We start from the raw sequence: 27,316 nt of genomic DNA on the forward strand, positions 1-27,316 counted from the left end.
GTCGACTCACGATAAATTCTTCGCCGCGTATCATTAATAGCAGTAGGCGCGGCTGAAAGGAGACTAACACGTCAACACGAAAACACGTGTGTGGGACTGAAAAGAAGTAGCAATGTCTTCCCGTGCGAAATCGAAAGAAAAGAATGTGAAAGATGAAGAAAAAGACTTTGAGAATGAAGAAGCGATGGAGATTGACAAGGAGTTGCTGTCTGCTCCAATAAAAGCTGTTAAGGTGAGGAAGAAATATTCAATAATTGGGCATTTCTCAGTTGACATTAGACTTGTCCCACGTATTTGATTTAGTGTTATCAATTAGGCTGTGCTGTGGCAAGAAGCTAGAAGAAGCTAGAGAAGAAACATGAAAAGAAGAAGGGGAAGGAAGAGGGGAAGAAGAAGGAAGAGGAGAGGAAGAATTGAAGAAGAAGGTTGAAAACTTAAGCATCAGCAGGATAAGGATTTATAAAGAGAATATAACAATGAATAAGATTAAGTACATTTATGATTTAGTTCTAGACCCCTATTTTAGATCAGTGAAAGAATATCAAAAAGATTGATGGAGGAATTAGGGGAGGTGGAGGAACAAGAAGGGCCGGGAGAGAGAAAGTGGAGAATTAGGGAAGGAATGGAAGAAGAAGAAAGAGCGGAAGATAGATGAAGACGGAAGAAGGAGAAGGAGAACAAGAAAGAGGAAGAGGGAGAAGAAAAGAGCAAGCTAAAATAGTATAGGAAAAGAGGAGAAGGAGGGAGACAAATCAAAGGAAGAGCTTTAATCTCTCTCTTCTCTATGTTGTTGTTCTAGTTTTTAGGTAAATGATACATGCCTAAAAACAAAAACTACAACAACAAGGAGGAGAGAGATTTTGAGGAAAACAAAGGAGAAAAATTAAATAATGGGAAAGGAGATGGAGATGAGGAAGCTAGAGTGTAAGAAACGAGTCTAGACTGTATAAAATTCTAAAAGTGCATTTCATTTCATGTGCTTTGCTTACAGTCATTTATAATTATGAATTGGGTTGAGATTGAGCCAAATTAGGCCACCCCCCCCCCCCCCCTCTCTAGAACCAAAAAAGTCTGCTGACCCTATCTGATGAGCGAACAGAAGTTTTCACATTTGATCACAGATCCCATAAACATATATAATGTTTTATTCAGCTACATGAATATCACACAAACTTCGAAATCTAATTCTGGTTATTTCTTTGATCCGCAGGATAAATGGAAGCTTCTGCCAGCCTTCCTCAAGGTGCGCGGATTGGTCCGTCAGCACATCGACTCCTTCAACTACTTCATCAATGTCGAGGTATGTTAAATGTAACCATTGGAGCTTTACAAAGGGGAACTGCTCTTAGGAAGCATGAGGGTGCCCCCCCCCCCCTTCCAAAAAAATAAAAAATAAATAAAACTAAAATGAAATATAATAATGGCATCAGATGATGATGTTGATGATGATGATGATGATGATGATGTTGATGATGATGATGATCATGATGGTGGTGGTGGTGGTGATGATGATGATGATGATGATGATGATGTTGATGATGATCATCATGATGGTGGTGGTGGTGGTGGTGATGATGATGATGATGATGATGATAGTGATGATGATGATGATGATGATAGTGATGATGATGATGTTGATGACGATGATGATGATGACGATGATAATGATGATGATGATGATGATACTACTTCTAATAATAATGAATGAATAAATATAGTGAAAAGTTTTTATAATAATTATAATGATAACACTTTACAGACATACAATTTATACAAATAAACTATCCAAAGCTTCTGAAAACAAGTGCATCTTAAACAAAACTCTGAAGACGGCAACATATGAGGTTTTCTATGTTTCAATTCATAGAAGGTAGCATGTTTGCTGATTGCTGTGTTAGATATTTTCATAATTTGTTCTGTTTTTTTCCCCCTGAATAGATCAAGAAGATCATGATAGCAAATGAGAAGATTACTAGTGATGCTGATCAAACGTTCTACATGAAGTAAGTACAGTGAAACCTGATATCTTTTTACCAAATCTTTATTGATCAAAAATGAAAAATAATTAAAGAGTGCAAAAATACTCACAACTATTTACAGAATTATACAAAGCAGCATTGTTGATACATTAGATATGATGGAAGTGTACATATTAAAGGGGAAGGGGAAGGGAGGAGGGGTATGGGGAGGGGGAAAACAAAGTGTTACGTAAGTGTAGGACACATACAAGTGTGAAGTGCATTATACTCAAAGTACTATATTTTGCAAAATGACGATAGTGAATTCTCACTTATATGCAATATTTGATGTAGTGGAATTTTATTTCACTTTTGTGTACCTTGACCCACTTGCTGCGTTTAATCCTTATACATATTTTTTCTTCATATTCTTAATATGTATTTTTCTCTTGCCATTGCATTGTATCTTTATACTGTAAATCTCCGTGCATAAGGCGCACTTTTTTTCGTCGGGGAAAAATCAAAAGTCGGGGGTGCGCCTAATACACAGGTACAGGATATTTTGAGTTCTCAAAATGCTACTTTTTAATGGTTTCCGAAAATCTCTGTGTCTCAACATGAATTACATAATGGAAATAAAGAAGAGGATCTACTATTTTAAGTTAAACTACATTCCTAATTTGAAGGGAAGAGAGTTTTTTTTTTTTTCAGTCTCGATGAATTTTGCCCCTTTACAAAGCACTTTCCCGGCCGAAGCTCTCCCGTATCTCCAGCTCACTCACCTGTATCATGCAGCTCACTCACACTGGGGATATCGAATCACCACTCGAAAACTAGCCTGTCTAAATTTTGGTTTGGACTCGGGAGGACTAGCTGTCATCTTTAGTTTTAAGAACAACATTGTTACTATTCTTTTTTACTTTGACTTTTTGACTGTAAAGTCGTAATAAATAAAAATTCCTTCCCAATTCCTTGCATCATCAAACCGCACGCTGATTTTTTTCTTCTTTTTTTTAATCTAAAAAATAGGGATGCGCCTTATACACAGAGATTTACGGTATGTCTAAATAATAATAATGGTAATAATAATAAAATTTGAAAAAATGATAATTGAAATAACAATAATACAATAATGATAAAATGATTGATAATAATAATGACAATAACAATAATAATAATTATAAATTCCCAGAGGTTCCTTGGCATTAGCGAGAACACTTAATATCATTGAATTTGTCAATTTATAACAAATAAACTCTCCTTCATCTCCCACTCAGATATCTGAATATTTACGTTGGGAGCCCTGATGTCGAGGAGAGCTTCAACATCACCAAGCCGACCTCGCCCCATGAGTGTCGTCTGCGTGACATGACCTACTCCGCCCCCATCACCGTCGACATCGAATACACTAGAGGGCAGCAGAGGGTCATTAGAAATAACTTGCCGATAGGAAGGTATATATGAGATCTGAAATCTGAGTCTATAGCTCATATCATACATAATCTGACTGCAGTCATGAGATATGAGAACTTGAAGACATTCAATTCAATTTCAATTTCAATTTTATTTATTTATCATCCAACAATGTAAAAATACTGTCATAGAACTATCAAAATAACAGATGAAAGGATCTTCTTATTCATTGATGTGATTAAGAAATTATGACAAAAACGAAAGGAATAAAAAGTCAGAGTAAAACTATGCACAGACTTTAAGGTGTATAACATTCATTTCTTATCAGTCAATTGCATCAGAATAATTATGTCATAACACATATGAACATAACTAGTCTAAGTTTGACCTATCAACAGTATCTTGATATCACTAGATGAAAGAATTCTGACCAAATGGGAAGGGAGCAACTGAAACCAAAACTATACACAGACTTCAATTTGCCTATGAGAACTAGATGGCTTCTGTATTGAGAGAGAATTCAGTACTCAACAGTGAAAAGGCAATGGTTAACCATCTATGCCAAATCTGAGATACATGGATGGCCCTACGTGTTATCAGTGTCTGTGATATTGAAGCCCTAACAAAAACAGCACTTCAAAATAATCATGAAAAGCCTCAAAAAAAGTAAAAAATCTGTGAGTAACCGGTTTTACCATACCTTTTCGCCAATAGACTGTAGTGTTATAAAAACCGTTGGGGAAAACAGTTTTTGAAACTTTGAATTCCAATCATAGATAGATATTTTGATAAGCAGACAGGCGCTCGGCTTGTAAAGGTCATAGAATTCTTGACTGACCTAAAGGGTTATGATTATGATTGCAGCATGAGCTAAATCAAGGATTTTGTTTCAGAATCTGAGACAAAGATACTGAGTCACTTTAACCCTTTGCCTACGAGAGCCAGGTAGTTCCTGTAGTAAGTCTATCTGAATGAGAGAATTCAGTGGTCAACATGTTAACATTCACTTCACTTGTTTGCCTTTCAAGGATGCCCATCATGCTGCGGAGTTCCAACTGCGTGCTGACCGGCAAGTCTCCGGCCGAACTGGCCAAGCTGAACGAATGCCCCCTTGACCCCGGAGGCTACTTCATCGTCAGGGGAACGGAGAAGGTCATCCTCATTCAGGAACAGCTCTCCAAGAACAGGATGATAGTAGAGGTGGATCGGAAGGGTATCGTGTCCTGCAATGTAACCAGGTAAGGGTTTTTTGTGTATACCGGGCATAGGGATTGATGACCCCTTTTTCACGAGATAAGATCACAACCGAACAGTGCATATCTACTGTATATTACAGATTACTTGATAGTGTAACCAGGTAAGGGTTTTTATGTGAATGTTGGACATGGGGATTGATGACCCCTTTTTCACGAGATAGGATCACACCTAGTGCTTATCCAGTAACTGATAACTTAATAGTGTAACCAGGTAAGGGTTTTTTGTGTGTACTGGGTATGGTGATGGATGACCCCTTTTTCACGAGATACGATCGCAACCGAACAGCGCTTATCCATGTTACTGATAACTTGATAGTGTAACCAGGTAAGGATTTTCTGTGTGTACTGGGCTTGGTGACTGATGACCCCTTTTTAACGAGATAGGATCACATCCGAACAGCGCTTATCCTTATTACAGATGTATTGATAGTGTAACCAGGTAAGGGTTTTTTGTGTGTACACTGGGCATGGTGATTGATGACCCCATTTTCCCAAGATAAGATCACAACAGACCCGTGCATATCTCTATTACAGATGACTTGATAGTGTAACCAGGTAAGGGTTTTTATGTGAATGTTGGACATGGGGATTGATGACCCCTTTTTCACGAGATAGGATCACACCCTAACAGCGCTTATCCAGTAACTGATAACTTAATAGTGTAACCAGGTAAGGGTTTTTTGTGTGTACTGGGCATGGTGATGGATGACCCCTTTTTCACGAGATACGATTGCAACCGAACAGCGCTTATCCATGTTACTGATAACTTGATAGTGTAACCAGGTAAGGGTTTTCTGTGTGTACTGGGTATGGTGATTGATGACCCTTTTTTCACAAACATGTAATAGTGATATGATTGAATGACCCAACTATTCATAAGTCGAGATTGTTTTATAATGCAAACAGGTAGGGTTTTGTGTGTGAGATGGGCATAGTAGTAGGTAACCCCATTTTTCACATAATAATTAGGTGCTCAAAGCCTACATTGTATCTGCACTAGTTTGGCCAGGAGGGATTAGACCTCCCTGTGTGGTCACCTTGCAGTGGACACCAATACTTATATGCTAGATGATCAACCTTTTGTTATAGATTCCACATCATTTTCTTTCACAATGTAATCGCATGACCAGAACTCAACTTTATCGTTAAACAGTTGATTCATGAGATTCTTTTTTGTCTTCTTCAGTTCCACCCATGAGAGGAAGAGTAGAACGGTTGTGATCGTGAAGAAGGGCAAGCATTACTTGAAGCACAACACCTTCACTGAGGTAGGATTCATGGCTCGTTCTACCTAACTTGTGAAACCAGGGCCCTGTTTCATAAAAAACAAATGCTAAATTCCTATGGTAAATTTGCTCTCAGCCCATCATATGCCATGATTTCAGTAGCTTAAAGGGAGGCTTTACTACTGCAGCTAGAAGGGATTAGACCACCCAGAGAGCCATCGAGGTCACTGTGACAGGTGGCTATCTCATTAACTCGGCTCTCATTTAACATAAGAAAAAGAGGATCATGGGGGACCAACAGGCACCGATTTGGGAAGTTTTCTATATAGAGGGAGCAAGTAGCTACAAGTAGGACAGTGTGCCTTTAAAACAGATATTGTAACTTGTTATTGAAAGAAAGTTTCATGAAATAGATCCCAACTCTTAAAGGGATCCGGTAACTTTGTCTCAGATTCTGAAACAAAATCCTGGATTTAGCTCAGGCTGCAATGTTAATTATAAACCTTTAGGTCAGTCTGGAACCCCATGACTTTTACAAGCCAATCGCTTGTCTGACATGAAGATATTATGAAACCAAATGCGTTTTCCTCATGGTTTTCTTAACACTACGGTCTATTGGGGAAAACGAGTATGGTAAAACCCGTCACTCAGAGATTTTTACTATTTTGAGGCACTTCTTGATCATTTTGAAGCAAATTTTTTTTAGGGGGTTCAATATTACACCATATCACAGACATTGATAACACATAGGGCTGTGCATCTCAGATTTAACATTGTTTAACGATACCTTTAACAAGCTCAAGCGAACTGTCACAACTAAATATTCTTCTAACTATTTGTTTGTTATGCCTCCGCCACCGAAGGTGGTGCCGGAGGCATCATGTTTTCGGGTTGTCCGTCCGTACGTCCGTACGTCCGTACGTCCGTACGTCCGTCCCGTTTGACCGTTATCACAATATCTCAAGAACCATTTAAGATTTAAACTTAAGACTCGGGAATAGTATTTATCACCATAGGAAGACGATCTGATTAGATTTTGGAGTACGTAGGTCAAAGGTCACAGGTCACAGAGGTCAACTTATGAAATTCCTTGTATTGAGTTTGTTAGCGCGATATCTCAAGAACCATTTGAGATTTAAACTTAAAACTTAAGGATAGTATGTATCACCATAGGAAGACGATCTGATTAGATTTTGGAGCACGTATGTCAAAGGTCAAGGGTCACAGAGGTCAACTTATGAAATTCCATACATTGAGATTGTTATCATGATATCTCAAGAACCACTGGAGATTTAAACTTCAAACTTAGTGATAGTGTGTATCACTATAGGAAAACAATCTGATTACATTTTGGAGCACGTAGGTCAAAGGTCAAGGGTCATAGAGGTCAACTTATGAAATTGCATACATTGAGATTGTTATCATGATATCTCAAGAACCACTGGAGATGTAAAAACTTCAAACTTAAGGATAGTATGTATCACCATAGGAAGACGATCTGAGTAGATTTTGGAGCACGTAGGTCAAAGGTCAAGGGTCACAGAGGTCAACTTATGAAATTGCATACATTGAGATTGTTATCATAATATCTCAAGAACCACTGGAGATTTAAACTTCAAACTTAATGATAATGTGTATCACCATAGGAAGACGATCTGAGTAGATTTTGGAGCACGTAGGTCAAGGGTCACAGAGGTCAACTTATGAAATTCCATACATTGAGATTGTTATCATAATATCTCAAGAACCACTGGAGATTTAAACTTCAAACTTAATGATAATGTGTATCACCATAGGAAGACAATCTGATTAGATTTTGGAGCACGTAGGTCAAAGGTCACAGAGGTCAACTTATGAAATTCCATACATTGAGATCGTTATCGCGATATCTCAAGAACCACTGGAGATTTAAACTCCAAACTTGTTTAAATTGCTCCATGGCGGAGGCATCATTTTCGACTGCGCGCAGTCAAAATTCCATCTAGTTTCTTCATTTGTTTGTTCATTTGTTTGTTTGCTTGACCACTATCAGGACATTCCCATTGTGGTGATCTTCAAGGCCATGGGGATGGAGAGTGACCAGGAGATCGTCCAGACCATCGGGACGGAGGAATCTACGATGGTCAGCTTTGCTTCGAACCTGGAGGAATGCCATAAAATACAGGTCTACACACAGCTACAGGTGAGTGAAGAGAGGAAGGGATGGAGAAAGGGAGGGGGAAGAGAGAGAGAGAGAGAGAGAAAGGAGAAAGAAAGAGAAAGAAAAAGAGAGAGAGAGACAGACAGACAGACTATAACGAATGAGGGAAGGAGCAAGAGAGAGAAAGAGCGGGGAGGATAGACAGAAAGGAAGGAAGAAAGAAAGAAAGAAAGAAAGGAAGGAGGAAAGAAAGAAAGAAAGAAAGAACAAACGAAAGAAAAAGAGAGATAGAGAGAGTTGGAGAGAGAAGGAGAAACAGAGATAGACAAACAGAGAAAGATAGAGAGAAGGGGTCGGGAGAGGAAGACAGCGAGATAGACACACAGACTGACAGTATGGCAATGAGAGAGAGAGAGAGAATGAGAGGAAAACAGCGAGTTGGACACACAGACAGACAAAATGGCAATGAGAGAGAGAGAGAGAGAGAGAGAAGAATGACTGTCAAAGCCAGAGAAGAAATTGTGTGACGAAGGGAAAGAGAAGGAGAAAGAGGATAGAGACGAAAGAGTTGTATAAAGGTAGGTACAACAGCGATAACAAGAAAGGCAGGTGGTCTTTATGTTCATGTGCCTGTAGTACAGGTTTCAATGAAAAACCATTTTCAAGGGAAACAAAGACATGTGATCTTTGTAGACAGGTGGTCACTAAAGCAGGTTTGACTGTACAGATAAAAGGAGGTGCATATGTTTACATTGCTGAAAGCAGAGAGAAAGAGAGTGAAGACATATGTTTACAAAAAAGAAAGAAAGAAGATAGCAAGGGGGAAGAGTGAGAAGTAATAGTGGAGAGGAAGAGAAAACAATGGGGAGAAAAATTAAGAAGAAACAAAAAAGAAGAAAGGATGATAAAGTAATAATTGATATAATTTTTTTTTTTTTACCTAGGCTCTGAAGTACATGGGAATGAAAGTGCGTCAGAGGAGGATGTGGGGAGGAGGCTCTAAGAAGTCCAAGGTTGATGAAGCAAGAGAACTACTAGCTACTACCATCCTCGCCCATATACCTGTAAGTAACTCCTCGACTTCTACCCTCATTTTTTGTATCTGATAAATAGTGATTATGCATATCTAGGATATTTGTTGCTTGCAGCTACTTTTTAGCATCCCCATTTGCCATTCATTCATTTTTTTTGTTTTTAAATGCTGCGGTTTACTGCCTTATTACTGAACGAGGCTTAAAGGCATGGTAGTCTACTCACACTAGTTCAGATTTACGGATACTGCCATCTGCTGCTCACAATGTCCTGATGTGCCAACAGCCACATCCTACAATGCATCACCAGCTGATGATGCTTGGGTACAGAAACCGGCCCTATATATGCCTTTAACGAACAATGGCGCCAGTACAGCGGTGGTTTTGATGTCAGTAAAATACGCTGCCTCCTTTTTTTGAATCCACAGGTCGTCCAGTTCAATTTCCGAGCCAAGAGCATCTATTTGGCGCTGATGGTGAGGAGGGTGATAGAAGCACAAGGAGATGCGGTCAAGGTGGATGATAGGGATTACTATGGCAACAAGAGATTGGAGCTGGCAGGCCAGGTAAGAGCAAATATTTAGGAAAGAATATGCTGCTGTGTCTTGCAATGAAACTAGGTACAGGTTTTGTGTGTAATAATAATAATATAATGATATTTATATAGCGCTACTATCCACCCTGCAAGGTGCTCAAAGCGCTCCAATATTACCCCGGCTCTGCTAGGCTACCGTATTTGGTGCTCACAGCATTCAAGGAATTCCTTCCTACCGGTCTCCATTTACTTCACCTGGGTGGAGTGTGGCAAATGTAGATCAATGTCTTGCCAAAGGACACTAGCGTCGTGGCGGGATTCGAACCGCGGACCTTGCGTTCGACAGTCCGGCGACATATCCTCTCGTCCACGACACCTCTACAGAGGTTTGTACATGTAGGGCATAGCAATTGAGGACCCCTTTTTTTACAAGGTAGGGAAATGACTGAATTAAGCACATAGCGGTTAACTTGATAGTGTTACCATGTATGAGCAAATTGAAGAGGACCTTGCAAGATTCGTCTCAGAGTTGCCAATTTGAGTTTAATTGATCTCACCTTCAAAAATGTATAAACGTCCTATTTTAGTCAGATTTTGCTTAACTTTCAATAACCTGTTCCTCTCATTTATCTGCTTTTACTGAAATCTACTTGATATCACGGTTGACTTCTGCTTTAATCATAATTTTCTTCTTTCTCATCAATTTGACAGCTTATTGCTCTTCTCTTTGAGGATCTTTTCAAGAAGTTCAACTCTGAACTCAAGAAGTACGCTGATCAGAACATTCCCAGACCCAGGGCCGCTCAGTTTGATATCGTCAAATACATGAGACAAGACCAGATCACAAATGGACTCATCACAGCGATATCCACGGTAAGAATGTGTTATATACAGTCAAACCTGTCTATAGTGACCGCCCAAAGGGAAACACAAAAAGTGGTCTTTGTAGACAGGTTCCATTTGTACATGTTTCAATGAGAAACCATTTCCAAAGGAAACTAAAAATGTGATCTTTGTAAACAGGTGGTCTTTGTAGACAGGTGGTCACTAAAGCAGGTTTGACTGTATATCTATCTATAGACACTAGTCTGGTGGTTCGATGATCAGAGCAAATTGTAAAACCAGACATTTGTGCATGCACAAACATTTTCAAAGCTCATTAGTGTTTAAGAACCACCCAAACGTTATGCCACAAATAATCGAATCACAACTGGTACACCATAGAATATTTACAATTTTGCAAAAATGTCTATTCATGAAAATGTCCATCATTAGCAATTCATGAATTTTCATGTCGCGAACGTTTCTAGTTCTAGCAATATATCGATAGGAAGACTTGTAGAAGTGTTGTTAACTGTGGAATAAGGATTAGGTGAGGTTTAGTATTACCGGTATCAAGGTTATGAGACAAGGCCAGATCAAAAAGGGATTCATCACAGCTTTGTCCACGGTAAGTAGTATTTGCACCATAGACATAAACAGCTGCTAGATTTTCTCTCTATTCTTGTCTTTGTCCATTGCTATGTACTATTAATTATCATTCAATGAAAATGTTACAGATGAAAACAAAAATTGGCATACTTTTGAATGAACTGACATCAGAGAATATATTGAATATTAAAAACTGTAAATATGAAACTGTATTTCATTTATTTCTTTGTAGGGTAACTGGTCAGTGAAGCGTTTCAAGATGGAGAGAGCCGGAGTGACGCAGGTTCTATCCAGACTCTCCTACATCTCATGTCTAGGGATGATGACAAGGATATCCAGTCAGGTAACATCAATGACATTTACAATGACACTAGGCCCATTTACACATCCAAAAGACCATTCACACTCCTGGAAAATTGTCAAAGTTTGCTCATACCTTTTTTGTTGTTGAGAAGTGCGCATGCGCACTCGTTGGTGCCCTGCAAGTGAGGAGAGTCACGTGACAACAAATCGGTATCTCACCAAAGTTTGCTTTTACAAATTGCAAATAAACCTGTAAAACTTTGGTGTTGAAAAAAACACACACCAGAGGGGGGTTTTTGGATGTAGATTTGTCAGTTTGTTTTCATGCTATGCAACTACCGGCGAAACACTGGAATGTGAGAAAAACCAACGGTTTTTGGTTGCAGTGTAAATGCAGCTACTGGCAATGAAATTTACAAGCTTACCATGACACTTACAATGATATTTACAAGCTTATAATGATAATGCACAGTGTTCATGTTAGAATGATATTTCTTTCTCCCCTACAGTTTGAGAAGACCAGAAAAGTGAGTGGTCCCCGTTCCCTTCAACCGTCCCAGTGGGGTATGTTGTGCCCATCTGATACTCCTGAAGGAGAGGTAAGAGAAATGATTACCAGTCTTCAAGAAACCTGGTCACTAGTGAATCTTATACAAGGTACATTAAATCAATTCATACAAAATATAAAGAATGAAAGGGACTCAAATTAGTAGAGTGAAGATTTTTCCATCATTGATTTAATCAATTAATATTATCTCAGTTATATCCCTGACTATGTGACTGTTCTTCTAACTGTCTATCAATGTTTTTATGTTATTTTTTTGGTTTTTAAGGGATGTGGATTGATCAAGAACCTTGCGCTCATGACCCACATCACAACGGACATGGAGGAGGCCCCCATTGTCAAGTTAGCGTTCAACTTGGGGGTGGAGCCTGTGCATCTCATGTCGGGGGAGGAGCTTAGCATGAAAGATGTCTACGTCGTCTTCCTCAATGGTAAGATTGGCTAGTACAGTGAAACCTGTCTTTTAAGACCATCCAAAGGAGATAAGAAAAGTGGCCTTTATAGGCAGGTGGTCTTTATGTACAGGTGCCTTTATTACATGTTTCGAGGGAAACAAAAAATGTGGTCTTTGTAGACAGGTGGTCTTTCTATACAGCTGGTCGCTGAAGCAGGTTTGACAGAAGAGATAACAAGAAAAAGAATTGAAGGTATAAATCTTGTAAATACAAAGTGAATATTGGTTGACTTGAAGAATTTTTGTCACTACTTTACTAGTTAGAAACAATGTCTTTTTTTTTCTCTCCCCCCCCCCCTAAAAAAGAGAGGTTGTAACATGAGGAATGACGTAAGTTTATTAAGTGGTTAAAAATAAATAACCATTTTTGGGAATTCATGTCATGAAGCAAATTATTCAAAAGATGAGGGGAATAGATTATTTTCATCCCTCGTTGCTCTGTTCCAAGTTTTATCTTGAACAGGCTTCAATATTTGTGGGTCTCTTTCCCAACTCTGTTGGTGCAAAAAAAGAATATCCCTTATTATTGAAATCTTCTGTCTTCTTCAATAGTGGAACCATTAAATAAAATATTGATTATTGATATGAAATTGACAGGTAACATCTTGGGTGTGGTCAGAGAGCACAAGAGGTTGATGCGTACCTTCCGTCTGGTGAGAAGGGCGGGGTACATCAGTGAGTTTGTCTCCATCTGTCCAAACCACGCCCAGAGATGTGTCACCATTGCATCAGATGGAGGGAGGGTGTGCAGGTAAGTTAGATGATGGATATGTTGGCGGAGATGATGACGGTGTTCACTCCTGATGGTGATGATGATGATGATGATGATGATGATGATGACGGTGATGATGGTAATGGTGATGATGATGATGATTACAGTGATAATGATGATGATGATAGGGACGACAACAACGGTGATGATGATGATGATGATGATACTAAAGATGATGATGATGATGATGATACTAAAGATGATGATGATGATGATGATACTAAAGATGATGATGTGGATGGTGGTGATATTGCGGGTGGTGATTGTAATGATCATGATGATGCTAATGGTGTTTGTGATGGTAATAATAATAATAATAATAACGTTTTATTTACCCAGGGTAGCCACTTCCAGCGGGCCCTGCATAACATAATATGTTATTAGTACCCTTCTCCAATCTAATATGCTGAGCGCCTAGCTAGAAGGCAGAATGTCTTATTGTTATAAGTCTTTGGAATGACTCGGCCAGGGTTTGAACCCATGACCTCCCGTTCATGAGGCGGGCGCTCTAACCACTGAGCCACCATGCCATCACGGTTGTAATGATGATGACTATTGGTGGTAGAGCTAACAAAAGTGTTAGAGTTGGTGATGGCCAAAGCAGTGAATGGATGATTGTGGTGATGATTGTTTGAATGTTATTGTTGCATAAGTGGCAAGTAACATAAGTGTATTCATGTTGATTTTTAACTGTGATGGCAGTAGTTTTAATAGTTAAACATATACATGCACATAATTCATTTTTGTCTCTCACTTTGCGTACCTTCTGATCATTTAGACCTTACATCATTGTTGAGAATCTCAAACCGAGGGTGCTGGACAAGCACATGACAGAGCTCTCGCAAGGCTTCAGATGCTTCGAGGACTTCTTGAGGGAGGGGCTGGTTGAGTACCTTGACGTCAACGAGGAAAATGACAGCTTGGTGGCTCTCTACGAAACACACATCTCAAAGTGAGTCAAGGCGCTCAGAATTATATCTCCCCCCTCTTTCTCTCTTTCGCTTCTCTCTCTCCTTCCCTCTCTCCCTTTCTCTCTCTCTTCTATCCCCTTCCCTCTCTCTCTTTCCCTCTCCCCACCCCTCTTTCTCCCTATCTCTCTTCTCCTCTCTCTTTCTATCTTCATCTCTCTCTTCTTCTCTCTTCCTCACTCCCTCTCTCTTCCTTCTCCCCACCCCTCTCTCTTTCTATACCCCCTCTCTCCCCTATATCTCTTCTCCTCTCTCTTTCTATCGTCATCTCTCTCTTCTTCTCTCTTCCTCACTCCCTCTCTCTTCCTTCTCTCTCCCCGTCAAAGTGAGTCAAGGAGCTCATAGGGGTGTTTTACAAAGATCCTAAGTTGACCTTAACTCTTAGTTGGACTTAAACATTGTGGAGAGCCATTTGAAGCCTTAAAATAAAATATAATCAAAAGCAAAAATTGAAGTGTTTTAGACATTTCATAAATTCCACATCAAGAACGTGAAATCTCCTTGATAATAGAAAATATGAATGATTTGAATCAACATTTTGTGCCTTTTAAAATAACTTTTACAAAATATTTTCAAAGATGTCAACGGCTTTCCATAACTTTTAAGTCCAACTTAGAGATAAGTTCAACTAAGGATCTTTGTGAAACACCCCCAGATTATATTTGTTTGAATGAAAACTCCTCTTTGTAATGCGTGGCAAGTTGGGTGCTGTCATATCTGAAATTTTGATTCCATTACTTTAGTGATGCTACTCTCTCTATCTGCCGTGTACCTTCTCCAATACTTATGAATGTTAACGTCTCTCAGCATAACAGAGACAGCTAATAATGAGCGATTTACCATTCCTGGGCCCCGTCTTAAAAACAGTTATTCACCACTCTACTTCTTCATTGTTCACTGGTGATCATATCTTTCATGTCGTTCATCCCAACAGAGAGACAACTCACCTTGAGATAGGACCATTCACCATTCTTGGTGTGTGTGCTGTACCAATACATACCGTATTTGCTGGCGTAAAGGCCGCAGTATTTTTGGAAGAGAAAATATCAAAAAGTTGGGGTGCGGCGTTTACGGCGAAACAGAAAAAACAACAACAACAAAAAGTCAAAACCAGCACAAATTTGTACGTATGGGACTAGATCTACGGACGGTACAATAACTATACATTTCCACACATCTTACCAACAATTTTATCTTGCATTGCAATAAACTTCCAAAAACAACATCTGCCGATAGATTTTGATCTACATGTAAGTTTGTGCCAATGCATTGCAAAAGTAAAAGAAGGGCCTGTTTAACGGAGCAGCCGCGAAGCATCCAGCGCGCGAAATCGCCATTTTCAATCCATTTCAATGACTACATTACAGAAAACTGCAGTGTATAGTATCAGTGCAGGATGGCCGAGCGGTTTAAGGCGGTGATTTTAGTCAAATCAACATTTGTACGCATGAGATCGGATCCCGACTTTGGCAAAAGATTTTTTTTTTTTTTTTTTTTTTTTTTTTTTAAATGTCAAAATCGGGGGTGCGGCCTATACGGCGCTGCGGCCTTATCGCCGGCAAATACGGTACGTACATATGTATGTACCTCATGTGTAAGATGTGATTATCTAGATGTGATTATCTACCATTCTTCTTCTTCATTCTACCTTGACTGGTGATCCTATCTTTCTTGTCTTTCATCCCCAATAGAGAGACAACTCACCTCGAGATAGAACCGTTCACCATTCTTGGTGTGTGTGCTGGACTGATTCCCTACCCCCATCACAACCAGTCGCCCAGGAATACCTACCAGTGTGCCATGGGCAAGCAAGCTATGGGTAAGACAAGCTTTTCACCTCTCTTTTCAGTGGCCAGTGGTGGATGTAGGGGTGGTTATAGATAGAGGTGTCGTAGTCCAGGGGTTTCAGCACTTGAATTGAAATGCAAAGGTTGTGGGCTTGTTTTCCCAACGTGGCTCTAATGTCCCTTTGGTAAGGCATGAATCTATGTTTGCCACCATATACCTAAAAGAGAAATGGGGACCTGGTAGGATGACGAAATATTTTGTGTTAGCTATTGCCATATGCCCTCACGGTGACCATATGGTAGGAATACTCCCCAGGCAGAGATGCCAACCATTACGGTTTCGCCGTATTTGTTACGGTTTTAATGCTCTTGTTACGGCGTTACGGTAAACAATCAAAAGGTTACGGGGAAACGATAATCAAAAGTACATTATAGCGAATGCCGCCTTATTACATAGCCTCCGTGCACACCGCTGCATGTCGCACGCATATAATCATAAGTTCACTGAATTTGACTACACTGGATAGGCACTTTCGCGCACATGGTCCGTCCGCCGCCATCTTGTTTAATTCCGAAACAACACGGGCGCCATTATTACTGTTTTGATACTAGTATGCTACGTACGGCCGTGCCTTTTGGGGGGGGGGGGCATGGAGGTAGATGATTGTGCGCGCGGCGCCCGCAATAACCATTCATAGTATAGTAGCGAAGACTTTGGTGATTCAGCGGGCCCATTGCAAGTGCGGTTGTTCATGAACGCCGGGCCTAGCGGCCTGGGCTGGTGTGTCTGTGGTACTGGTGAATGTACGCGTGCGTGTGTAGGAAAAGAGTTCTGCCATTTGACGCTTGAACGAGGTGTATTCTTCATGAATATTATCATGGATTCATTCAAAAGAGCGAGTACCCAAGGAGGAGATCCTTTGACTGCAAACAGATTTTAAAAAACGTTTTTATGCACATCTTTATTGTGGACTTAAAAATGGTAGGTTCGAAATGCAGTAAGAGTGATTGGGTGTTTGTGTACGTTTTCCACGAAAATTATGCTGCGGTGTCTTGCGTTACGGAAAGACCCCCATTTGTTGCGGACAAATGTGGTAAATGTTACTGACAGCCATCCGATAGGGTTGGCATCTCTGAATAAGGAGTAATGCCTTACCAAATGGCACAAACTTATCGACTTAGTTTCGAACTTGGGACCTCCCAGTTACAAGACCACTGATCCATCACTTGTATGCTATAGATTTATTATCCCGATTTTGCTCTTTACAGGTACCATAGCTTACAACCAGCGGAATCGCATAGACACACTAATGTACTTGCTGGCCTACCCCATGGCACCGCTTGTCAAATCCAAGGTAAGGGTATCAATCATTTTGAATGCGTTGAGAATGGAAGAAAGTTTTATACAGTGAAGACTTGGGATAGTCAACCCAACTTGTAGTGCTGTCATAAGATCAGCTCTCTGTCGTCACCTACAAAGACATTTATAGTCAGATCCTGGATATAGATTGTATATGATTGAAATGTGTGTTAGACCCAGTTAATACACTCTTTGCTCTCATTACAAATGATTTACTGGTATGATTTGTGTGTAGAATTGAAGCTAGAGTAATAAAAAAAACAAGAGTTTGAACCGCACAAAAATATGTATTTCATTTCAAATGCTAATGTATATCTCTTTCTGTTTTCCCTCCTACCCCTCTACTCCCCTCCTTCCGCTTTCCCTTCTCCCTTCCCTCCCTATCCCTCCCTCCATCCATCCTTCCTCCCCCTCACCCTCTCTCCTTCCCTTCCCTCCCCTCTCCATTCCCTTCTCTCCCTATCCCTCCCTTCATCCTTCCTTCCCTCCCTCACCCTCTCTCCCTCCCTCCATCCTTCCTCCCCCTCCCCCTCTCTCCTTCCCTTCCCTCCCCTCTCCATTCCCTTCTCTCCCTATCCCTCCCTCCATCCTTCCTTCCCTCCCTCACCCTCTCTCCCTCCCTCCATCCTTCCTCCCCCTCCCCCTCTCTCCTTCCCTTTACCTCCCTCTCCTTCCCTCTCCTCTCCTTCCCTCTCCCTTCCCTCCCCTTGTCCTCCCTCCCTCATCCTCTGTCCCTCCCTCTATCCTTCCTTCCCTCCCTCACCCTCTCTCCCTCCCTCCATCCTTCCTCCCCCTCCCCCTCTCTCCTTCCCTTTACCTCCCTCTCCTTCCCTCTCCTCTCCTTCCCTCTCCCTTCCCTCCCCTTGTCCTCCCTCCCTCATCCTCTGTCCCTCCCTCTATCCTTCCTTCGCTCCCTCACCCTCTCTCCCCCTCCCTCCCTCACCCTCTCCCCCTCCCCTCTCTTCCATGCAGACAATAGATTTGATTGGGTTTGATAAGCTTCCAGCAGGTCAGAACGCCGTCGTAGCTGTCATGAGTTACAGTGGGTATGACATAGAGGACGCACTCATTCTCAACAAGGCTTCTGTCGACAGAGGTAACAAACAATGCCAGATGATGGTGATGATGGTGATGGTAGTGGTGGTGATGGTGCTAATGATGATGATAAGGATGATGATAATGGTATTGGTGGTGATTTTGGTGGTGATGATGATGGTACTGATGGTGGTGATGGTCATTTGTAAAACTGGGTAGGACTATAAGTTTCAATCTCATATTTCACATTGTTCATGTGTCACCTCTTCTTCCTTTGTCTTTTAAATATTCTACTCTCTTCTTCTTCTTCTTCTCTCTCTCTCTCTCTCTCTCTTATAATATGCTTTAAAGTACATTGCATTGTGTGTGTGTGTGTGTGGGTGTGTGAGTGAGTATGGCTGAGTGTGTTTGCAAGATATTTGTAATTGTTTTTTAATAAGTATGAATATATATGTATCTCTTCTTTTTCTTTTTTTTTTGCTTTTTATAGCATGTTTTTATTATATTTGTATTTAATTCTATGTTAATGGGCCCCATTTACAAGCTCTGCTTCTCAGGGGTCCGTAGCCTGTCATCATGTTATAATTATTGTTCCAGTAACAGTGTCATTGTAAATTGTTTTTAATGATTGGCTGAATAAATTGAAATTGAAAATTGAAATTGAAAATTGAAATTGATGGAATGATAGTTATGATGACGATGAAGATGATGATTATAATGGTGAGATGAAGATAATGTAATGATAATGATGATGATGACGGTATTGGTGGTGGTGATGTTGATGCTGGTGATTTTAGTGGTAGTGGTAATGTTGGTGGTGATGATGGTGGTACTGGTGGGGGTGATGATGATGGTGATGATGATGATGATGATGATGATGATGATGGTGGCAATGATAGTGATGATGGTGCTTATGGTGATGGTGACTATGATGATCTATTACTCTCAATTACTCTCAATTACTCTTTATTACCTTATCTTATCCCTCTAAACAATATCCAAAGAAAGACATTTCCATACCTTGCAGATTGAAACATTTCGCTTCTGTTTTTCTCTTCCAACAAATTGTTTGCTGCAGGTTTTGGTAGATGTCTGGTGTACCGTAACACCAAGTGTACATTGAAGCGCTATGCTAATCAGTCTTTCGATCGTCTGATGGGACCCAAGCTTGATCCGTTGTCACGGCAACCCATTTGGAGGCACCGCATCCTGGATGCAGATGGAGTTTGTGCTCCAGGTAGGACAGACGTTGTTGTTGTTGTTTTTTTGTCTTGTTTTGTTTTGAGTGTGTGTTTTTTTATGCTTCCGTTACGAAGTAGCCGGAGGCATTATGTTTTCGGGATGTCCGTCCGTACGTCCCGTTCTCTCGATCGCGTTATCTGAAAAACCGAGTGATGGATTCCTGCCAAACTTTGATCATGTATGAATCTTGCAGAGCCGATGAACTGATTAGATTTTGGGGTCACGAGGTCAAAGGTCATGCGGCTCATTATGTATGAAAAAAACAGCTTGTGATCGCGTTATCTGAAGAACCGATTGATGGATTCCTGCCATACTTTAGTCATGTATGTATCTTGCAGAGCCAATGAACTGATTAGATTTTGGGGTCACGAGGTCAAAGGTCATGCGGCTCATTATGTATGCAAAAATAGCTTGTTATCGCATTATCTGAAGAACCGATTAATGGATTCCTGCCATACTTAAGTCATGTATGTATCTTGCAGAGCCAATGAACTGATTAGATTTTGGGGTCATGAGGTCAAAGGTCACAGGGCTCATTATGTATGAAAAACAGCTCGTGATCGCGTTATCTGAAGAACCGATTGATGGATTCCTGCCAAACTTAGGTCATGTATGTTACTTGCAGAGCCGATGAACTGATAAGATTTTGGGGTCATTAGGTCAAGGTCAAAGGTCACGCGGCTCATTATGTATGCAAAAATAGCTTGTTATCGCATTATCATTAGAACAGATTGATGTATTACTATTTAACTCGGGACATCTTGCAGAGCCAATGAACTGAGTAGATTCTTGGGTCATAAGGTCAAAGGTCATGGGCTCATGTATGCAAAATTAGCTTGTGAACACTTTCTCATTAGAACTGACAGATGGATTACTATTTAACTCAGGACATCTTGCAGAGCCAATGAACTGAGTAGATTTTAGGGTCATGAGGTCAAAGATCAAAAGGTCATATATGTATATGAGAAATTGCTTGTAATCACGATATTCTGAGAACCTGTTACAGGATTACAATTGAACTTGAATTTGAAAAATTTCTTCTATTTTGGTTTGTAAAATTGCTCTATGACGGAGGCATCATTTTCGAGTTCTATCTAGTTTATTTCATTTTTTTTTAATTTTTTTTTTTTTTTTTTTGAGGGGGAGGGGGCTTTTATAATGGAAGGGGTTAGTAAGGCTCAATATGTGGCATCATTTATTGTGTTAAAAGGAGCTTTCCTTCTTGATTGTTCACCTTCACCTTCTCCCTCTTCAGTCCTTACTTACTGCAGACCGAAAACCTCAACAGCCACATTGTTGTGAGTGTCCTTCACAAAATTTGGCTGTGGGTCAATTGGCTGAATAGGTTAAGTAGAAGATGCAACACTCTGACGTCTCATACTTTTTTAAAGTAATCTTCAGGCCCACAACTAGCAATGAGTCTCTAGAATTTATTTTTCTTTCTAGGAACAAGTGGTTCCAAGCTTTTAATGAAATATATCATACTAATTCCAGTGGAACCCTTTTAAGTATCAATACAAAGTATGTTTTATAGGGAAAAATAACATGCATATCAAGTGGTCTTTGAATTTGTTCCTCCATGTAGGAGAGAGAGTGATCAACAAACAGGTCTTGCTCAATAAGTCTATGCCAGTGGTCAACATGAATCCTCTTCAAGCCAGCCCAACCAACCAGCCTCAGCAACATGACTACAGAGAGGTCCCAATCACGTAAGTCCAGGATCTCATTGATTGGCCTTTGTTTGATAACGGTGTTAATCGTTGTGGTTAAAGGGATCGTTTAACAATGTTAAATCTGAGATTCACAGCCCTACATGTTATCAATGTCACAAAGCCTTTTTTCAATGACAAATGACAAAAATCAGTGACAAATCTGTTGATAACCAATCAGAAGCAAGGATTTCAGTAGCTTATAAACAAAAAATGTCATTTGTCACTGACGACAAGTGTTGTGAAAAGCCCCCCCCCCCCCCCAGATCTTCTGATAAATTTTCTTCTCATCCTGTAGGTACAAGGGAACTGCCGACTCCTACATTGAGAAGGTCTTGGTCACATCTAACCCGGAAGAAGCATTTCTCTTCAAGGTTCTCCTGAGGCAGACGAGGAGACCGGAGATTGGAGACAAGTTCAGCAGCAGGCATGGACAGAAGGGGTAAGATGGGGGATGGGGGTGGTGGTGGTGGTGGTGGTGGTGGTGGTGGTGGTGGTGATTAGGATGGTGCTTGTGATGATGATGATGAGGAAGAACAAGAGCAGGACGAAGGGGCGGATGGTGATGATGATCATGATGATTGTAATGTTGATGATCATTAATACGATGACAATGATGAATTCAATGTCAAACTATAATTATGGTGCCATTCGTAATTATAACGAGGAATTATACATTCATCACACTACTTCTTTCATTTTCTCTCTCCAGAGTGTGTGGTCTTATCGTTCAACAAGAAGACATGCCATTTGATGAGAGGGGGATCTGTCCAGATATCGTAAGTTTCATTATGAAATCATCCATACCTCTGCCAATTATCACTCTTTTCAAGCTAGTGTACAGCACATCAATTACACTCAAGTTTATTGAAGAGATATTTATTTCCGATTGATAAAGCTCCTTCCCCATGATATGTCCTCTCATCACCTTTTCTTTCTCGTCTTTCTCTCTCCTTTCTTTTTTCTGTCTTGTCTTACTGTTTATCTCTTCCCTTCTGGTAATTGCTTTCCAAAGAAGAAAGAGTCAATTGTGGAAGTTTATCCAGGGGGGTGTGTCACAAAGATCCTAAGTAGAACTTATCTCTAAGTTGGACTTAACAATTATGGAAAGCCATTAGCATTTTTGAAAATATTTTGTAAAAGTTATTTTGAAAGGCATTAATTGTTTATTCAAATCATTCATATTTTCTATCATCAAGGAGATTTCATGTTCTGGATGTGGAATTTATAACAAGTCTAAAATACTTGAATTTCTGCTTTTGAATATATTTCATTTTAAGACTCCAATGGCTGTCCATAATTTTTAAGTCCAACTTAGAGTTAAGTTCTACTTCGGATCTTTGTGAAACACCCCCCAGGTCTTTATTTCACATCGGATATTCATAACTAACAATTTGAATAGAAATCTTATTCCAATAGGAAATAGCGATGAATGAAGAAGCAGAAGAAAAAGAAGGAGAAGGAGAAAAAAAGAGGAGGATGAGAAGGACAAGGACAAGAAAGAAGGAGAAGAAAAAGAAGAAGACTATTTAATATCTAAGCGTTTTGCATTGTAACTTTCACTACCACAGTCAATGGATAAAACGATCATTTGAATATTGTTTGCTGTGAAGAAAGTATAGTATGGAAATATTTTTGTCACTTCTCTGTCCCTCAGATCATGAACCCTCATGGTTTCCCCTCCCGTATGACAGTGGGCAAGCTCATTGAGTTCCTGGCAGGCAAGGCGGGTGTACTGGAAGGAAAGTTTCATTACGGCACAGGTAAGCAAACAATTAACCTTTTGAAAGGTTTATTTATGTAATCTGTAGTAAACCGCTATGGATTACAGCGGGAGGAAAATAAAGGAAAAATATTATTGTTCCCAATTCAAAGAACAGGTGGTAATTAATCAAGCCCTAAAAATAAATCTTGTCCTGAAAGGGTTATGGAAGAATTAACCTTTGTTTTCTCATGTGAGATAGTATCTGTGAACTGGCTCATTATCTCACGATCCGATTGATAATATTATTAAATGTACGTCCTCTTTCTTCCAATGCAGCTTTTGGAGGAGACAAGGTTGTCGACATCTGCGAGGATCTGAGGAAGCATGGTTTTAACTATCTTGGCAAGGACTTCCTAACATCTGGTATTACAGGGTAAGGAAATGCATTCAGAGACATACTCTTGTCAGATTTCATTTGCTTTGCATCAACTAACAATCTTTCATTGCCGAAATTAAGAACATGTTTTAAGAAAAACAGTTTCAGCTATTTTGGTGCTAAATGTTGGAACTCAATCCTGTGTGATTTTCTATCGTAACCTGAATAAGTACATGGAATCAAGAGACATTCAGGAGTGCAGTATTTGTTTTCTTCTTTTTTCTTCTTTTATTTTCTTCTCTTGTTTTCCCTTATTATTTACATGTTTGTTCTTGTAAATATTTCATTCATTAATATTATTTTTGTATATAAGTTATCTTAATGTTGTGTGTTCTGTTTTTAAATTTACTCGCCACCCTAAGAAAAGAACATTCCTCAGGCTGGGGTAGGACCCCTGGGGGGGGGGGGGTGTTTCACAAAGACTAAGATCGACTTTAAGTTGGACTTAACTATGACAGGCTGTTCATGCCACTGTTTGCTTTCACCATTTACTGGCATTGGTCTCTCAAGGGACGTACAAATCATGGTAAAAAATCTACAGGATTTACATTTGTTGATAGTTCATTATTGAAGGAAAATATATTATCTAAAGATCATAATTAAATTGAGAGACCAATGGTATGGGCAACTAGTGGCATGAATGGCCTGCCATAGATAGTCCAACTTAAAGTCGATCGTAGTCTTTGTGAAACGCTCCCCTGGTCTCAAAGACCGTCAATACTACTGGGCCAGAATGGATAAGACCACACAGCAAGGTCACTGACAGGTGGCTATCTCATTAACTCAGCTCTCAACTAACATAAGAAAAAGAGAATCATGGGAGACCACCAGGCACCGATTGGGGACGTTTTCTACATAAAGGGAGCAAGTACTATGTAGCTACAAGTAGGACAGTGGGGCTCTAAATAAAATTAGAAAAATGAAATGAAACTTTGCTTGCATACACCTACAGAGAGCCTCTGACAGCGTACATCTACTTCGGACCTGTCTACTACCAGAAGTTGAAGCACATGGTCTTGGACAAGATGCACGCCAGAGCCAAAGGACCAAGAGCTGTACTGACCAGACAACCTACAGAAGGAAGAGCTAGGTAAGGGAGATATTTATATATTGTATTTATTTTAGTGTGAGTCATTTTGTTTGTCAGATTATGTATGCCTGATTGTGTAGGAGTCGTTGAGGTGTCGTAGTCGAGTGGTTTAAGCAAAGGTCGTGGGATCAATCCCCGACACAGCACCAATGCCCTTTAGCACAGGATTGATCTACATTTGCCACTACATGCCGAAGAGAGAAATGGGGACCTGGTACAATGAAAAAAGCCTTTGTGTTAGTAATTGACATATGCCCCCATGGTGACCATATGGTAGGAATACTCAGCAGGGAGTGGAGATGGTGCACATTACAGTGTGTAATGAATTCAACATCTTGGATGATAATATCTATAAAGTGCTTAGAGATGGTATTTCGTATTCAGCATTTTATAAATCCAGATGATTATTATAATCATTATTATGCCTGTACATCTGTTTCAAGGGGCTTTCCCTTTAATATGAAGTATCCAAGGGCTGGTAGTCTAGTAAACATTAAAAGCAGGAAGTCCCTTTTGCAGACTTTTGCTTGGCAAGCATTCAAAATAATCATTCAGATAGCATGTGTGATATTTTACAGTCATCTGAAAGTCCTTTGTAAGAAATGAAAATTTAGCTTGTTCTTTACTTTCACAACTAATAATCTTCACACATTCATTATCATTGTCACATGACAGGGATGGAGGCTTGCGATTGGGTGAGATGGAACGTGACTGTCTGATTGGCTACGGAGCCAGCATGCTGCTCCTGGAGCGTCTTATGATCTCCAGCGACCAGTTCCAGGTGGATGTGTGCGGAGACTGCGGGCTTATCGGTCATTCGGGATGGTGAGTTTAAGCAGGACTGTACTACTTGCAGCTACTTGCTCCCTCTATATAGAAAACAATGTCTAATCGGTGACCATTGGTCCTCCATGGTCCTCTTTTTCTTATGTTAATTGAGAGCTGCGTTGATGAGATAACCACCTGCCAGTGACCACGCAGGGAGGTCTAATCCCTCCTGGCCAAACTAGTGTAGTTAGGATTTAAAGCAAGAGAAATCACCTATACAAAAGTAATAACGGCAATAGGTTTTGTGACACATTCTCTACTAATTGAGTCATTATCTGTAAATGAATTGTTTACAATGTTTCCAGTTTTACAAATCTGAGTTTTCCTTGCATGGCCTTTATAGACAAAGATTTAAAGGCATCGTTTAACAATGTTAAATCTGAGATGCATGGCACTATGTGTTATCAGTGTCTATGATATGGTGTAATATTGAAGCCTTATAAACCTTTAGGCCAGTCAGGAATCCCATGACTTTTACAACCCTATCGCTTGTCTGATTATCAAGATATTTATGATTGGAATTCCCAATGGTTTTTGTAACACTACAGTCTATTAGGGAAAATGAGTATGGTAAAACCGGTCTCTCAAAAATGTGTACTCTTTTGAGGCGCAATTTTTTTTAGGGATTTAATATTACACCATGATATCATAGACACTGATAACAATTAGGGCCATGCATCTCAGATTTGTAAAACTGGAAACATTGTTAAACAATGCCTTTAATGCTTTGTTATGAAAATTCATGTTATGAGTATAGAAATTTAAGAATTCAAATGATAACAGCTTATTAAACATTGTCTCATTTTGCTCAGGTGCCCGTATTGCCATTGCTCTCAGAACATCTCCTCGTTGAGGATACCATATGCATGCAAGCTGCTCTTCCAAGAACTCCAGTCTATGAACATCATACCAAGATTACGGCTCAAGAAATACACAGAGTGAGATCAGCAAAAGAGATACTAAAGATAAAAGACTTTGTAAATCTTGAGTAGTACACGAGCATTGGTGGAGACTATTAAAGGGGCTGTAGCATGACAAGACTACATGTCTTTCCTGTGGCCCAACTTGGGGACAATCGGTTATAATACAAATATGGACGACGCGACCGCAGTATTGTGCGTGCAACATACGCGAAACCGAAGCGTGAGGAGAACTTGGTCTGTTTTAATTTTAATCAATTCCATTCGGTTACGTGCAGTTGTCCAAAAGAAGTTGTAGATGGCGTTAACCAGTTTTTGCCATGCTGCACCCCCTTTAATTAGTCTAGGACTAACAACATAATAAGATGAAGGAAGACAGTACACATTAGCAAACTGCTCTGTCAGGAACTCCAGTCGATGAACATCATACCAAAATTACGGCTCAAGAAATACACAGAGTGAGAGCAAAAGACAGATACATTGTATGTCTTGAACTTCAGTCTCTGCACATTGTACCAAAATTAAAGTTGAAGAAGCACACAAGATGAGATGCGGAGAGATAGGTGCGGGAGGACATTGTAGAGGTGTTGTGGATGAGTGGATAAGTCACCGGACTGTGGATCACAAGGTCCATGGTTCAAGTCCCGCCGCAGCACTAATGTCCTTTGGCAAGACATTGATCTACATTTGCCACTCTCCACCCAGGTGTTAAATGGGTACCCGGTAGGATGCGAAAGCTAATGTGGTTAGATTAGCAAGTGTGCGCTTGTAAAAATGACGCCTGGCTGGAATGCTCCCCAGGGAGTGGAGAATGTGCATATGGTGTGTGCGGGTAAGCCTGAATCCAATGACCGGGGTAATAATATACTTATCTGTAAAGCGCTTTGAGAGGGCCTCCGGTCCTGAAAAGCGCTATATAAGAACGAGCTATTATTATTATTATTGTAGATGAAATGTGGTCCATGAACACTGTGCAGAATTACGGAGGAGAAATAAAGGACTGAAAACCTCAATAAGGACTCGGAACGTGAGAAAGTGTGTGCTATTCAGTCTATGAATGTTGTTCCAGGATTGCAGTTTATCAACAAATCTGAAGTGATGCAGTATTTTTGTATTTTTAAGGATCACTAAAGGCTCCTCCAGATATGATGC

At 40.1% G+C, this 27,316-nt stretch overlaps 1 protein-coding gene across 1 annotated transcript; it reads left to right on the forward strand.

The window, feature by feature from the left end:
- Positions 1-89: 89 nt before the first annotated feature.
- Positions 90-26,835, forward strand: LOC577662 (DNA-directed RNA polymerase III subunit RPC2). Its single transcript, XM_030981223.1, has 27 exons — positions 90-232; positions 1,211-1,300; positions 1,939-2,003; positions 3,236-3,412; positions 4,400-4,609; positions 5,814-5,895; positions 7,886-8,035; positions 8,938-9,057; positions 9,453-9,590; positions 10,271-10,432; positions 11,223-11,333; positions 11,803-11,892; positions 12,127-12,289; positions 12,910-13,063; positions 13,863-14,036; positions 15,744-15,871; positions 17,109-17,194; positions 18,172-18,295; positions 19,313-19,471; positions 21,062-21,185; positions 21,484-21,627; positions 21,898-21,964; positions 22,843-22,948; positions 23,227-23,323; positions 24,279-24,416; positions 25,092-25,241; positions 26,057-26,835. Exons 1-27 carry the CDS (start codon positions 113-115, stop codon positions 26,184-26,186), a joined length of 3,459 nt encoding a protein of 1,152 aa, XP_030837083.1. The 5' UTR covers positions 90-112; the 3' UTR covers positions 26,187-26,835.
- The last annotated feature ends 481 nt before the right edge of the window (positions 26,836-27,316 follow it).

Source organism: Strongylocentrotus purpuratus, unplaced genomic scaffold (genome assembly GCF_000002235.5).
Source record: "Strongylocentrotus purpuratus isolate Spur 01 unplaced genomic scaffold, Spur_5.0 spur5_contig_821, whole genome shotgun sequence".
Classification (NCBI taxonomy): domain Eukaryota; kingdom Metazoa; phylum Echinodermata; class Echinoidea; order Camarodonta; family Strongylocentrotidae; genus Strongylocentrotus; species Strongylocentrotus purpuratus.